The sequence below is a fragment of the Heterodontus francisci genome, chromosome 14, assembly GCF_036365525.1.
Source record: "Heterodontus francisci isolate sHetFra1 chromosome 14, sHetFra1.hap1, whole genome shotgun sequence".
Lineage (NCBI taxonomy): Eukaryota > Metazoa > Chordata > Chondrichthyes > Heterodontiformes > Heterodontidae > Heterodontus > Heterodontus francisci.
This window is the reverse complement of record NC_090384.1, coordinates 103,733,237-103,749,051: the sequence shown is the minus strand read 5'-3', so window position 1 is coordinate 103,749,051 and position 15,815 is coordinate 103,733,237. Positions and strand designations below refer to the sequence as shown.

The 15,815-nt window shown below is 42.6% G+C and overlaps 1 protein-coding gene across 1 annotated transcript; it reads right to left on the bottom strand.

The window, feature by feature from the left end:
* Positions 1-2,089: 2,089 nt before the first annotated feature.
* rep15 (RAB15 effector protein) lies at positions 2,090-4,340 on the bottom strand. Its single transcript, XM_068046946.1, has one exon. The coding sequence runs from the start codon at positions 4,338-4,340 to the stop codon at positions 3,627-3,629; it is 714 nt and encodes a 237-aa protein (XP_067903047.1). The 3' UTR covers positions 2,090-3,626.
* Positions 4,341-15,815: the final 11,475 nt, after the last annotated feature.

Sequence of the window (15,815 nt, the reverse complement as noted above, 5' to 3'; positions counted from 1 at the left end):
TCCTTTTTGATAATGAGACGACTGAGCCTATCTACATTCCCTTCCCGAGGCTCATCATCCACCAAGTCCTTCTCTTTGGTGAATACTGATGCAAAGAATGTACCGGAAATACTCAGCAGATCTGGCAGCATCTGTGTAGAGAGAAACAGAGTTAACGTTTGAGGTCTGTGACCCTTCATCAGAACGCTGAAGGGTGATAAAGGGGCACAGATCTGAAAAGGTTAACTCTGTTTCTCTCTATACAGATGCTGCCAGACCTGCTGAGTATTTCCAGCATTTTCTGTTCTCAAAACACATTACTGTGTCTGCCCAAAATGGTGCATTTTATCTCAATCTTAAATATAGCCTCTTCCACAGAACAAATATGAAGAGAAAATGATTTAACAACAGATCACACAAGCTGATTGTAGTTGCTGTGTGTGTGAGAGTGGGAATGAGTATGTGTGTGTGTGTGTGTGAGTTTATTGCCGTGGCTACAAGAGCAGGTCAGAAGGCGAGTAACTCACGTCCTGACTTCCCAAAGCCTCTGAGGCATGAATCAGGAATGTGATGGAATACTCTCCAATTTCCTGGATGGGTTCAATGACACTCAAGAAGCTCGACACCATCCAGGACAAAGTAGTCCACTTGATCGGCACCCCATCTTCCATCCTAAACATTCACTCCCTCCACCACCGGCGTACAGTGGCAGCAGTGTGTACCATCTACAAGATGCACTGCAGCAATTCACCAAGCCTCTTTCAACAGCACCTTCCAAACTCGCGACCTTTGCCACCTAGTAGAACAAGAGCAGTAGACACATGGGAACACCGCCACCTGCAAGTTCCCTTCCAGGCTACACAGCATCCTGACTTGGAACTATATCACCGTTCCTTCACTGTCACTGGGTCAAAATCCTGGAACTCCCTTCCTAACAGCACTGTGGATGTACCTACCCCACATGGACTGCAGCGGTTCAAGAAGGCAGCTCACCACCACCTTCTCAAGGGCAATTAGGGATGGGCAATAAATGCTGGCCTGTCCAGTGACGTCCACATCCCGTGAATGAATTAAAAAAAAGAATTTCAAAAAATCTATGCACAGGGATGCAGTTTGCCACGGTATGTTTAGCTGTGCTTCTAACATTAAGTAATTTTAGTACTGACTTCGCACATGGACTGCAGCTGTGAGGGTTGTCCTCAATGGGCTTTCTCCGCTTCACTATGTAGGTTACAACAACGTAGAATCATATTATCTGACAGCAAAAAAGGAGGCCGTTGTGCCTGTGCTGGCTCCCCCTGCTCTTTCCCCATAACCCTGCAGATGTTTCCTTTTTAAGTATTTATCCAATTACCTGTTGAAAGTTACTAGTGAGTCTGCTTCCACTGCCTGAATTCCTGATGCTAACAACTCGCTTCGTTAAAAAGATTTCTTAATTTCCCCTCTGACTCTTTTGCCAATTACCAACGCTCCTGCCCGTAGAAACAGTTTCTCCTTATTTATCCTATCAAAATCATTCATGATTTTAATCACCTCTATTAAATCTCCCATTAGCCTTCTGTGTTTGAAGGAGAATAATCTCAGTTTCTTCAGTCTCTTCACGTTACTGAAGTCCCTCAACCCTGGTGCCATTCCAGTAGATTTCCTCTGCCCCTTCTCCAAGGCCTTAACATCCTTCCTAAAGCACAGCTCCCGGAATTGGACACAATAATCCAGCTGAGGCCTTCTACAATCGTATCTTAACAGGTGAGAATGAAAGTTCTTTTGTGTTTTGCTTTGAACATGGTTAGAAATGAGATTAGAACAGGCAGCTCCAGCATTCGCTTGATTGGCTGAATGACATGCACTTGTGCTGTAATTTCTACAAGTGAAGCCAATAGTTTGATATTACAATGTGACACTCAAATTTATTTGATTCATTAATCTTTTAATGCCTGGTTCAGTTCACACGCTACATGAAGTACAACCGATTGTGGGCATCTCTTACAAGCAGCTTTATAATGGCACAATTACTCTCAAGAGGTCAATTTTCATCTTCATTGTGTAGATGGTAATCTGGTGTCATGGATCAGCCACCCTGTATAGAAGGTGCCGATTTACATTCTGTTGGTTTCACAGGATTGAAGATCAGGCGGGTTCTATATAAATTCGGGGATGTGCTTTGCCAGATTACATCCCAGGTGGGAAAGGTGAAATTCTGCCCCTCAGTATGTGTTACGGCACTGACCATTCACTGTCCTAAAGATTCACTCCCTCCAGTGCGGTGGCAGCAGTGTGAACCATCTACAAGATGCACTGCAGCAACTTGCAAAGGCTTTTTCGAAAGCACCTCCCAAACCCATGACCTCTACCAGCTAGAAGAATCAGGGCAGCAGGGAAAGACCATCACCAAGGTAGAATACAAGAAAAGCTGAACATGAAAACTGAACAGAAAAATCAGAAGGAGAATACCTGGAAATGTCTTCAAGCGTTAATTGTTAAGCTATCATTGTGCCTCGGTTGTGATCAAGATTCTCGGTGTCCCGCAGATATTGGAATACACCTGAACCCTGTTGGTGCATACTTTGGATATAAATGTTTGCAACTTTTAAATCATGCACCATCGGAATGTAGTGTTCTGTGATCCATAGATCAAATCAGAGAATGATACAACAGAGAAGGAGGCCATTTGGCCCATTGTGCCTGTGCCAGCCCTTTGAAAGAGCTATCTAATTAGTCCTACCCCCATTCATTCCACCTAGCCGTGCAACTTCTTCCCCTTCAAATATTCATCCAATTCCCTTTTGAAACTCACCATGAATCTTTTTCCAGTGCCCTTGTAGGCAGTGCAGATGAGAAAGGCCATTTAGCCTATCTGATATTTCTGATCTCCTGGCCTCACACTAGCTGTCATAAAATGACCCACACATTTACAGCCTCTGAAACTAAAGTGCATTGTCAATGAGGGTCCTCTTTGGAACAGAAAAGGTTAAGTGAACATTTGATGGAGTTTTTTAAAATCATGAAGTGTTTAGATGGAGGAAATAAAGAGAAACTGTTTTCAATGGATGATGGGTGTTTGATGGGCTGAAGAGCCTGTTTCTATGCTGTATAACTCTTTGACTCTATGACTGTAAGGGTTGATAACCAGATTTAAGGTGATTGGCAAAAGAACCAGAGATGACAAGAGGATTTTTTGTTTTTACACAATGAGTGGTTAGGATTTGGAATGTGATGTCTAATAGGGCAGTGGATACAGATTCAATAGTATCTTCAAAAGGGAATTGAAGGAGTGAAAAATGGCCGGGATAGGAGAATGAGCCCAGGAGTGGGACTAACTGGATAGCTCTTTGAAAGAGCCAGCATAAACCCGATGGGCAGAATGGCCCGTTTCTGCCCTGTATTATTCTATGACTCTATGATTTCTAATCGTAATGAGACTGAAGAAGGGAAGCTACTCTTGTAGATTGAAGTTAATCAGATGAAGCCTCCACACATAGATGGGAAGTGATTTTTAGAAGCAGTGAAGAGACGGGTTTTGGAGGGAAAGTTCAGTTTCCTCTAGTGATGAAGGTAAGGTTTGCCTTGTTGCAAAGTTAAACACACTCAAAGTTTCTAGGTGACTTGCATCATATTGGAACCCATCCAGAGTGCTGTCCTGGTGCAGGTTATTGAGTAAACTTGACACAGATTGGCTTTAAGCTCTCCGGCACACCTTCTTTCTGAAGGATCAGCTCCAACATTCTTCCTGGAGTGACAAAAGTCTTAGCCTTCTCGATGCAATCCAGCAGGAAAGTGTTGTCAACCTCGTGGCCATTTCCCAAGTGTGTGTGGAAGTCATTGCTGAGGACTCCACAGATGGTCTTCGGGTCGTCCTTGCGGCCAAAGAAAAGAAAGAGCCCATAACAATCTTTCCCGATGGACGAGCAGAAGTCGCTGATTTTCTCGGGGTGGGTTTTGTTGATTGTCTCTTGTCTCGCCAGCTTCATGGACTCGGTGACCTGAGACCTCATCTCTGTCGCCTGGTCCTCTTTGCTGTCCATGTGAATGACCTGCACTGCAATCTGTACCTTGGGATTTTTAGAAGGTGTGTCATACACTGCCCAAACCCAGTCTGTCCCCAACAGAATGGTTTGCTCTTCAGTCATCTTCGTACAGCTGATCGATTCAGCCAGTTTACACTGAATGCTTCGATTAATGTAGGTCATCAGGAAAATATCAGTTAGCGTTGAATTATTTATCTTCAATTTGGACTCAGGATCCTGGAATCCAATGTATTCTTTGGTTCGTTGTGAAGCAAAGATGACGCTCTGGTTGAATTGTTGAATAAAATAATATTTTTCTGGTATTTTCAGAAAATCTTTTATGATGTTAGAAGTCATATTTGATTCTGACTTAATTTCCTTCCTCCAAATTTCAGTTTCCTGAAAAAACAAAACCATGTTGAACACATTTAATAATAAACAAAGGAACATGTGCCATGTTAAGATGCCACCGAAGAATTAAAGTTTTAATTCAAAAGAACTGGATGGAGATCTATTGAGACAAAGTAGTCCGCTTGATCAGCGCCCCATCTACCATCTTAAACATTAACTTTTCCACCACCGACGTACAGTGGCAGCAGTGTGTACCATCTACAAGATGCACTGCAGCAACTCACTCCTTAGACAGCACCTTCCAAACCAGTGACCTCTACCAACTAGAAGAACAAGGGCAGCAGATGCATGGGACACCACCACCTGCAAGTTCCCCCACCAAGCCACACACCATCCTGACCTGGAACTAAATTGCCGTTCTGTCACTGTCGCTGGGTCAAAATCCTGGAACTCCCTTCCTAACAGCACTGTGGGTGTACCTACCCCACATGGACTGCAGCGGTTCAAGAAGGCGGCTCACCACCACCTTCTCCAGGGCAATTAGGGATGGGCAATAAATGCTGGCCTTGCCAGTGACACTCACATCCTGAGAATTAATGAAAAGAATATGCATATTCACCTAACAACAACTTGCACAATGAGTCAGAGCCAGACTGCTGAAGGGTGTGGGAGCAGATGCAAAGCTGGAAACGCTTATAAAATAGGTGTGGTGAGATTAAAAGATAAAGATGAGATTACTACATTTAATATAAAATAAAAACAAGAAATGCTGGAATCACTCAGCAGGTCTGGCAGCATCTGTGGAAAGAGAAGCAGAGTTAACGTTTCGGGTCAGTGACCCTTCTCTGAAACGTTAACTCTGCTTCTCTTTCCACAGATGCTGCCAGACCTGCTGAGTGATTCCAGCATTTCTTGTTTTTATTTCAGATTTCCAGCATCCGCAGTATTTTGCTTTTACTACATTTAATGTTCTGGGGACAGAAAAAGAAAGAAAGCCTTGCATTTCTGTAACTCCATTCGTGATTTCAGGACATCACAAAGTGCTTTACAATGAAGTACCTTTTGAAGTATAGACACCGTTGTATTTAGGAAATGAGGCAACCAACTTGTGCACAGCAATCTCACACAAAGCAATGAGATAATAGTGAGATTAATGTTTTAGTGCTGTTGGTTGAGGGATAAATATTGGCCCAGGTCACCAGGGGTAACTCCCCTGCTCTTCTTTGAAATCGTGCCATGGGATCTTTACAGCCACCCAAGAGGGCAGAAGGGGTCTTGGTTTAACAACCCATCAGAAAGAGGGCAACTCGGACAGCGCAGTGCTCCCTCAGTACTGCCACTGGAGTGTCATCCTGGATTACAATCTCAAGACTGAAGCATAGCACACATAATCCATCTGACCCAGAGGCAAGAGTGCTCCCCACCGAGCCACAGGTGATAGAAAATGCTGAATCGTAAGATATAGCTACTCACAATCAGCAGAACCACTGGTTTACAATGATTGAATAAGTCAAGCTCCATCTTTATTTACTTGGGTCCTGGGACTTTACCTATTTTGTGAGGACCGTGATTCCATTCATTTATAATTGGGCCCATTGACAACTCACTGGCCATCATGTTCTACCATTTTATTGATTGTTCTGTGAAAATCATAAATCAGTGGCCTTACTAACCAAAACCGACAGGTTATATGTTCCCCTCCATTAACTTCCACATATTAGACATTAACAGCTGTAAAGACAGGCTCCAAGTAAAATAGTTGAGGGCATGCTTTGGGATATTATTATTTCATATTATGTGATGAAGGTGAATGAGATTAGGCTTTTATATTGCATTAATTATATTACATTCAACGGGAAATAGAAATAGGAGGGGGCCTTTCAGCCCCTCGAGCCTGTGTTGTCCCATTCAATGAGATCATGGCTGATCTGTATCGCAACTCCGTTACGCTATAGTCTATTAATTATATCATGTTACATGATATATGCTATTATTCCAATACGTTATACCAGTAACTGCAATTCAAAGGTTTCTAACTGCGTGAAATGCCTTGAGATGTTTTGCAGTGAGGCAGTGTGTAACTGTAAGTATCATCTATCTGTATGTAACATCAACATCACACTTAAAAGCGTCAAAACTAGGTAAGAATAAAGGAAGACTGTGCACTTTATGCCTTTTTTTTTACCTGGAGGCTTCAATCTACAAACGATTTGCAATTAGTCTTTGAGGCCTTAAAGGGACAGGCCAGCATAAATATAGGTCCACCTTCGCAGCAGTATAATACGTGGTCCACTGCCTGGTGTAGCCCACCAGTCATTATAAAAGAAGTGTATCTTCCAATTTACCCTAAGCAATGCCACAGAACATCCTCTAAAATGTGTATACATACTTTCTGCAATGATGAATCATTACATTGGCTTCCTGCCTGCAAAGAATTACATTTAAGAGCTGCCTCATTATCTTGTAATCTCTCCACACCCTATTACTGCAAACTCCTCCAGCTTTACATCCACTCCCACATCCATCAGTCATCTGACCGACCTTTGCTGCATCTCCTCTCTTCACCCCACATTTGGTGGCTGTGACTTCAACCACCTGGGCCCCAGTCTCTGCAAACCCATTGCTAACCATCTCCCCCCACCCCACCACCACTTCTTCACCTGTAGCAACTTTCTCGAAACCCCATCTCCCAGTCACTTCTCCTCATCCTTGTTCCATGGATCAATGTCCATTTGTTTGATTTATATTCTACTTCTCCCCTCCGCCAACCACTATTCCATAAAGCAATTTGGGACATTTTCCATGTCAAAGGCACAACATAAAAGCGAGCTGTTGAGTGCGAGTGATTTTTTTTTTAGGGAACAATTTTAACCGAAACTGCCTGACGGGATCAGGTGCGATACTGATTTCATATCCAACCCAATTTCACTCCTCATTGAAGTCAGTGCATTTGAAAATCAATGGGCTTCCTGACTGGTGATTTAGGTTACAATTCTATCTGAGTTTCTGAATCCATATCAATCAAGTGCCCAAACTCGCAAACTAACTTGCACTAAGCACATCTCCAGTTGTGCCTCAGTGGTTACCACACTTATCCCCTAAATCAGAAGGTTTAAGTTCCACACCAGAGACTTAAGCACAAAACCCAGGCTGACACTCCAGTGCAGTACTGAGGGAGTGCTGCACTGTTGGAGATGCCATCTTTTAGATGAGATGTTCAACCGGAGGCCTTGTCTGCCCTCTCAGGTGGTTGTAAGAAAATACAATGGGACTATTTGATAATGAGCTGAGCAATTCTCTCCAGCGTACTGACCACTATTTATCCCTCAACCAACATCAACAACAATGGTTATCTGGTTGTTGTCATATTGCTGTTTGTAGGATCTTGCTGTGCATGAATTGGCTGTCATATTTCCTACATTACAACAATGACCACACCTCAAAAAGAAGCAATTATAAAGCACTTTGGGACATTGTGAAAGGTGCAAGTTCTTTCCCTCCGATAGCTTTCGTAGGTTGATCCCATATTTATATTTTGCAAATTATAAAAGCAGTATATACACTAAATTATTCAAGTGGAATTCATTTGTAATTGGTAACCCTTTTAATATCCTGTTGCCTGTTACATAACCCAAAAGCATGTTCTACTTACCAAGTTGTTGAGTTTGTTGCAAGGCAGTCAATGGTCGGACTGTACTCGTGTAGTCTGCAGTTTAGTGCCTGTGCTATCTATTCCGATGCTTTACATGGAACCAGTTCCTCAACTTTTAAATAAATAGCACCTACATTTCAGGGACTGGCTGTAGACACCCACAAGTACAAGGGTCACACTTTGACTTGCAAAAACAGGCGTTTTCTGTAGCACTTAACTGGATGTCAGATGTCAGATGTATGCTTTGCAAACTTACTAGGAAAGACTTATCACAAATTGGGATGCAAAGTAATCGCAAACAGAATGTGTCATGCTAAGAAATAGTGCTCACAGCTAACCCGCCCTAAACCCAAAAAAGGCAAGTTGAAAATGGATATATTGAGAGCAAAATACTGCGTATGTTTGAAATGTGAAACAGAAACAGAAAATGCTGTGAGATATCTGCGCTTCTCCAATTCTGACCTTTTGCGCATCTCTAAATTCAAGTTTTGTATCATTGACGGCCATGCTTTAAGCCACTTATGCCCTAAGCTCTGGAATTCCTTCCCTAAGCCTTTCCACCTCTCTTTCCTTCTTTTAGATTACTCCTTACAAATCTAACACTATGGAATATTTCAGCGTGTTAAAAGCGCTATATACTCTTTTTCAAAATTACTGTCATCACCCCTTTCCTAAAAAAGAAACTTTAATTCTCTGCCCTTGCAAACTACTACCCCATCTCCAACTTCTCTTTCCTCTCAAAAGTCCTTGAACCCGTGTTATCGTCTCTCAAAACCATATGGCCATCTTTCCTGGAACTCCACATTTGAATCCAAGCCACAGTACTGAAACACTTCTTTTCAAAGACATCCTATGTGACTATGACAAAGGTAAGCTACCCCTCCTCATCCTCCTTGACCTGTCTACAGCCTTTGATACAATTGACTACTCTACCTCCTCCAATACCTCTCCACTGCCATCCAGCTCCCCCTGAAGCCTCTTTGCATCCTCCTCACAACTTACATTCCCACCTAGTTTTGTGTCATCAGCAAACTTGGAAATATTACATTTGGTCCCCACATCCAAATCATTGATATAGATTGTGAATAGCTGGGGCCCAAGCACTGATCCTTGTGATACCCCACTAGTCATAGCCTGCCAACCTGAGAATGGCCCGTTTATTCCTACTCTCTGTTTTCTGTCCGTTAACCAATTCTCAATTCATGCTAGTATATTACCCCCAATCCCATGTGCTCTAATTTTGCTTATTACCCTGTGTGGGACCTTATCGAAAGCCTTCTGAAAATCCAAATACAGCACATCCACTGATCCCCTTTATCTAATCTGCTAATTACATCCTCAAAAAACTTAATCAGGCTTGTCAAACATGATTTCCCTTTCATAAATCCATGTTGATTCTGCCCAATTCTACCATTATTTTCTAAGTGTCCAGTTATCACATTCTTTACAATAGATTCTAGCAATTTCCCCTACTGATGTCAGACTAACAGGTCTGTCATTCCCTGTTTACTCTCTCCCTTCTATCTTAAATAATGGGGTTACATTTGATACCTTCCAATCTTCAGGAACTGCTCCAGAAGCTATAGAATTTTGGAAGATGATCCCCATCTGCTATGATCTACTATCTCTACAACCACCTCTTTCAACACTCTGGAACAGGAACATAGGAAGATAGGAAGATAGGTATTCAGCCATTCAGCCCCTCAAGCCTGTCCCACCATTCAATGAGATCATGGCTGATCCGCGGCCTAACTCCATATACCTGGCTTTGGCCCATATCCCTTAATACCTTTGCTTAACAAAAATCTATCTATCTCAGATTTAAAATTAACAACTGTTCTAGCTTCAACTGCTGTTTGTGGGAGAGAGTTTCAAACCTCTGTCACCCTTTGCGTGAAGAAGTGCTTCCTAACATCTCTCCTGAACGGTCTGGTCCTAATTTTTAGACTATGCCCCCTAGTTTTAGAATCTCCAACCAGTGGAAATAGTTTATCTTTATCTAGCCTGTCTTTTCCTGTTAATATCTTGAAGACTTCGATCAGATCACCCCTTAACCTTCTAAATTCTAGCGAAAACAGGCCTAATTTGTGTAATCTCTCCTCGTAACTTAACCCCTGTAGTCCAGGTATCATTTTTGTAAACCTACGTTGCACTCCCTCCAAGGCCAATATATCCTTCCTAAGGTGTGGTGCGCAGAACTGCTCACAGTACTCCAAGTGGGGTCTAACCAGATGTAGATGATCAGGTCCAGGGAATTTATCAACTTTCAGTCTCATTAAGTTCTCCAGTGCTATTTTTTTTAACTAATACTAACTTCTTTCAGTTCCTCATTCTCACTAGTCTCTTAGTTCTTTAGTATTTCTGGAAGGATTTTTGCATCTTCCTCCATGAAGACAGATACAAAGTATTTGTTTAATTTCTCTGCCATTTCCTTATTCCCCATTATAAACTCACCTGTCTCTGCCTGTAATGGGCCCACATTTGTCTTTGCTAATCCTTTTCTTTTTACATACCTATAGAAGCTTTTACAGCCCAATTTTATGTTTCCTGCTAGCTTACTTTCATATTCTATTTTCTATTTCTTTATCAGTTTCTTTAATAATCTTTTTTACAATCTTTAACTCTCTTTTTAGCCATGGTTGGATCACTTTTCCTGTTGGGTTTTTGTGCTTCAGAGGAATGTAGATTTGTTGTAAACCATGTATTCATTCATTAAATGCTAGCCTGTACCTTTCTACCATCATACCTTTTAATGTAGTTTCCCAATCTACCATAGCTAACTTGCCCCTCATACCTTTGTAGTTTCCTTTGTTTAGATTTAAGACCCTAGTTTCGGATTGACCAGTATCACTTTCAAGCTTAAAGTAAAATTCTATCATAATATGCTCACTCTTCCCTGAAGACTCATTTACAACAAGATTATTAATTGCCCCTTTCACATTGCACAATACCAGATCTAAAATAGCCCTCTTTCTAATTGGCTCCTCAACATACTGCTCTAGAAACCCATCTTGTATATTTTCCAGGAATTCATTCTCCATAGCATCAGTGCTAATTGGTTTACCCAGTCTATATGTAGACTGAGATCCCCCATGATTATTGTATTTCCCTTGTTACATGTACCACTAATTTTTCGATTTATACCCTGCCTTACATTACCACTACTGTTTGGTGGCCTATAAACAACTCTTACCAATGTTTGCTGCCCCTTGCTGTTTTTTAGCTCTACCCAAACTGATTCTATCATGATCTTATGATCTAAGATCCTCTCTCAGTAAGGTACTGATCTCATCCTTTATTAACAACTGCTACCCCACCTCCTTTTCCTTTTTGCCTATCCCTCCTAAATGTCGAATATCCTTGAACATTCAGTTCCCGCTTTGGTCATCCTGCGGCCACATCTCCATAATGGCAATTAGATCATTCTAATTTGTGCCGTCAATTCATCTAACTTGTTGTGAATGCTGCGTGCATTCAGATACAGTGCCTTTAATTCTGTCTTTTTATTACTGTCACAACCTATAGCCTCATCTTCTGGCACACTCTTAAGTTTGTATGTGCTTTCCTTTCCTGCCACACTCTGATTATCATTACCCTTACTATTACCTTGCTCTCTTGCTTTCTTTTCTCTCTCTTAAATTATCACATCATCCCTCACTTGATCCCTCGCCCCCACTATTTAGTTTAAAGCCCACTCTACCGCTCTAGTTATATGAATCGCCAGAACACTGGTCCCAGCAGGGGTCAGCGTGTGCCGAATCCTGAGGCTAAGTAAAGCGTTCTGCTGCTACCTCTCCCGACTGTCTCTGGGTGATTCCGATGCACTCCAGGCCGGCCTCCTATATTCTACCCTCCATAGACTTGAGGTCATAGAAAATCCTGCTGCCCATGTCTTAACTTGCACCAAGTCCTGTTCACCTATCACCCATGTGCTCACTGACCTACATCACTCCCAGTTAAGTAACGCCTCAATTTAAAAATTCCTATTCTTACTTTCCAATCTCTCTATGGCTTGGCCCTTCCCAATCTCTGTAATCTCCTCCAGCTCAACAACCCTCTGAGATATCCGTGCTCATTTAACTCCAGCCTCTTGAGCATCCCTGATTTTAATTGCTCCATCACTGGTGGCCGTGCCTTCAGCTGCCTGGGTCCTAAGCTCTAGAATTCCCTCTCTAAACCTCTCCACCTCTCTCCCCTCCTTTAAGATGCCCATTAAAACCCACCTCTTTGGCCAAGCTTTTGGTCACCTGCCCTAATATCTCCTGATGTAGCTTGGTGTCAAATTTTGCTTTACAACATTCCTGTGAAGCACCTGGGGATGTTTTATTACGCTAAGGGTGCTATATCAATGCAAGTTGTTGTTGTTATATAAGTACAAGTTGTTGTTGAACAGCTCAATAGGTCAAGCAGGATCTGTACAAATGGAAACAGAGGGTGGAGGTTTATCAGCTGCATGGACGCAGCTTTGGAGGTGGGAGGGGGGGGAATTTGTGAAAGCTGCGCGTCAGGTCGTCTAATCGACGTGTTCCCACCTCTGAGCAATCTTGCGGAGGTGGGTTCAGAATGCAATAGCTACCTGCTCGGCAATTAAGAGCCCAACAGGTGGCCGAATAGTGACGCTGCTAGGATCTTCCCATGGAGGCCGATGCCCGGTGTGGTGTTAGTAGATTAAAGAAATCATGCACAAGAATCCAGGAATCTACAGCATAACATGCGACTGCGGACTCATCTATATTGAGGAAACAGGCCGCAGCCTACACACCAGACTCAAAAAACATCAAGCCTGCTTCAAATACAGTGAATGCGACAAGTTAGCCATTGTCAAGCACGCTAACCTCAACAACCACCACATGGAATGATCCAACTCCCAACTCCAAACTCATGTCATCCTTCTTACTGGCATACTAGACGCGTCAGAGAGGCCATGGAGATCTACTAACACCTAAACATCCCCCCAAGATGGCAGCCTACTCATCAGTGACATCCGGCTACCCCTACTGAAGAATCATACCACCACTCGGTGTGCAACGAACTTTAACAACATACAACCCACTACACCCTCAAGATCCACCACACAGCAAGAATATTAGCATGTACTAACCTACCATAGGATAGATTAGCTGGCCAATCAGGAGCATGAACAATAGCATATACTGACCAATCACAGAACACAATAGCCAACCAATCAGCAGCAAGAACAATAACACGTATCGACTTATCACAGAGACACTAAGCTTGACCAATCAGCAGCATGATCCCACGCACACGCCCATCTTCCACCGCATGTAAACCCACCTCTTCCACAGATCCAGTCTTTTCTCTTGAGGATGGGCAGAGTATGCTGCCCGAGATGTTGAGTCCTAACAGCTCCCAGACTGGATACAGAGTAGCAGTTAATGGATATTTTTGGACTGGAGGAAGCCTTGTATTGGAGGTCCTCAAGGGTTGGTGCTAGGACCTTTGTTGTTCCTGTTATATATTAATGACCTAGGCCTTGGTGTACAGGAAACAATTTCAAACTTTGTGGATGATATGAAACTTGGAAACCATATGAACTGTGAGGATGACAGTGTAGAACTTCAAAAGGACATAGACAAGCTGGTGAAGTGGGAAGACAAGTGGCAGATTAAATTTAATACTGGGAAATGTGACATGATTCATTTTGATAGTGTTATGAAAGTGCTTCTATTTTTTAATTTTTTTTGAGAATTTGTATTTTAGAATCATGGACATTGGTTTATTTGGGAAAACTGAAAAGATGCCACGGATGTTTTTTTACAATGGTCACTGAGAAATCTTGTTTGAAAACAAACCTTTATTGGATATCACATACCTTAAGCTCAATAAACCACAGAAACCTTGATGACTTGGGCAAGATGTTTACAGAGAAGTGACCTATCACAATGTATGAGGGTCAGGAGTTGGTTTTACTTGAGATATTATTCTGGTTCATTTGGGGTGGGGACTGTTGTTGAAAGCAGTTGGAGATCTCCCTGCCAAGAGAAACACACAGCTCATCTCTTTCCTCCTGTCTCTGTGGAACCCTGCAAAGATCCAATGTGTGGGAGTTAAAAGCTCCCTGATGCTGCATATCTTCAAGAAGCTGGAAAAACCTGCAAGATTAATTCTCAACACTGCCTGAAAAGAACTGCTCCAGAAAAGACCCAGTGACCCATCTACGTCTTCTCGGACACCAGGCTGTATGCCATTTGGGGACACACATATCTCATCTGTTTGCTTCAAGAATTAACAATTATTTGGCCAAAGTATTCTTTGTCTTTTTTTGTAAAAGAGCTCTGCAGAGAAAATTTCCTTTTTTATCCTCTTTAACCTGAGTGTGGGGTATTTAAACAAGGAACTTTCATGTTTCAATCTGTTAATGCTTTGCTTTGTTACAGGCTAAGTCTTGTTTTATAATAAACTGATAGTTTTGTTTATTAAAGAAACCTGGTTGATGTATTTTATTCTGGGATAAAGAGTAGAGTATACGATTGACTGTATCGGTAACTGGGTAAACATTTGAGTATAGATTGTGACCTGTGGAGAACTGGAACTAGAAAAGACAGTGCACATCTCTTGCCTTGGTAACAGTAGGAAGAATGTGGAGACAATATAAAATGGGGTGCAGGAGCAGAGGGACCTGGGTGTATGTGTGCATAAATCATTGAAGGTGGCAGGACAGGTTGAGAGTGTGATTAATAGAACATCCTAGGCTTCATTAATAAGGGCATAGAGTACAAAAGCAAGAAAGTTATGTCAAACTTGTATAGAACACTGGTTTGGCCTCTACTGGAGTATTGTTTTCCAATTCTGGGTGCCATACTTTAGGAATGATGTGAAGGCATCAAAGTGCAGAAAAGATTAACGAGAATGGTTCCAGGTAAGAGGAACTTCAGTTATCTGGATAGGTTGGAGAAGTTAGGATTGTTCTCTTTGGTGAAGAGAAAGTTGAGAGGAGATTTGACAGCTGTTCAAAATCATGAGGCATCTGGACAGAGTTATAAGACAACATTTTTATTTGTTCCTGGGATGTGGGCATCACTGGCTAGGCCAGCATTTATTGCCCATCTCAAATTGCCCTTGAGAAGGTGGTGGTGAGCTGCCTTCTTGAACTTCTACAGTCCTTGGGGTGTAGGTACACCAACAGTGCTGTTAGGAAGGGAATTCCAGGATTTTTGACCCAGCAACAGTGAAGGAACAGCAATATAGTTCCGAGACAGGATAGTGTGTGGCTTGGAGGGGAACCTGCAGGTGATGGTGTTCCCAGGCATCTGCTGCCCTTGTCCTTCTACTTGGTAGAGGTCACAGGTGTGGAAGGTGCTGTCGAAGGAACCATGGTGAGTTGCTGCGGTGCATCTTGTTAATGGTACATACTATTGCAGTATGCTTTGGTGGTGGAAGGAGTGAATGTTGGAGGTGAAGGGGGTGCCAGCCAAGTGGGTTGCTTTGTCCTGGATGGTGTCAAGCTTCTTGAGTGTTGGAGCTGCACCCATCCAGACAAGTGGAAAGTATTCCATCACATTCCGCCTGCAGATGGTGGACAGGCATTGTGGAGTTAGGAGGTGAGTTACTCGCCACAGAATTCCCAGCCTCTGACCTGCTCTTGTAGCCACAGTATTTATGTGGCTGGTCCAGTTCAGTGTCTGGTCAACGGTAATGCCCAGGATGATGCCTGTGGGGGATTCAGTGATCGTAATGCCATTGAATGTCAAGGGGAGATGGTTAGATTCTCTCTTGTTGGAGATGGTTGTTGCCCGCCACTTATGTGGCGCGAATGTTACTTGACACTTATCAGCCCAAGCCTGGATGTTGTCCAGATCTAGCTGCAT

Coding starts and splice junctions, on each gene's coding strand:
- rep15 (XM_068046946.1), bottom strand. CDS start 4,340: ATGACTTCTAACATCATAAAAGATTTTCTGAAAATACCAGAAAAATAT.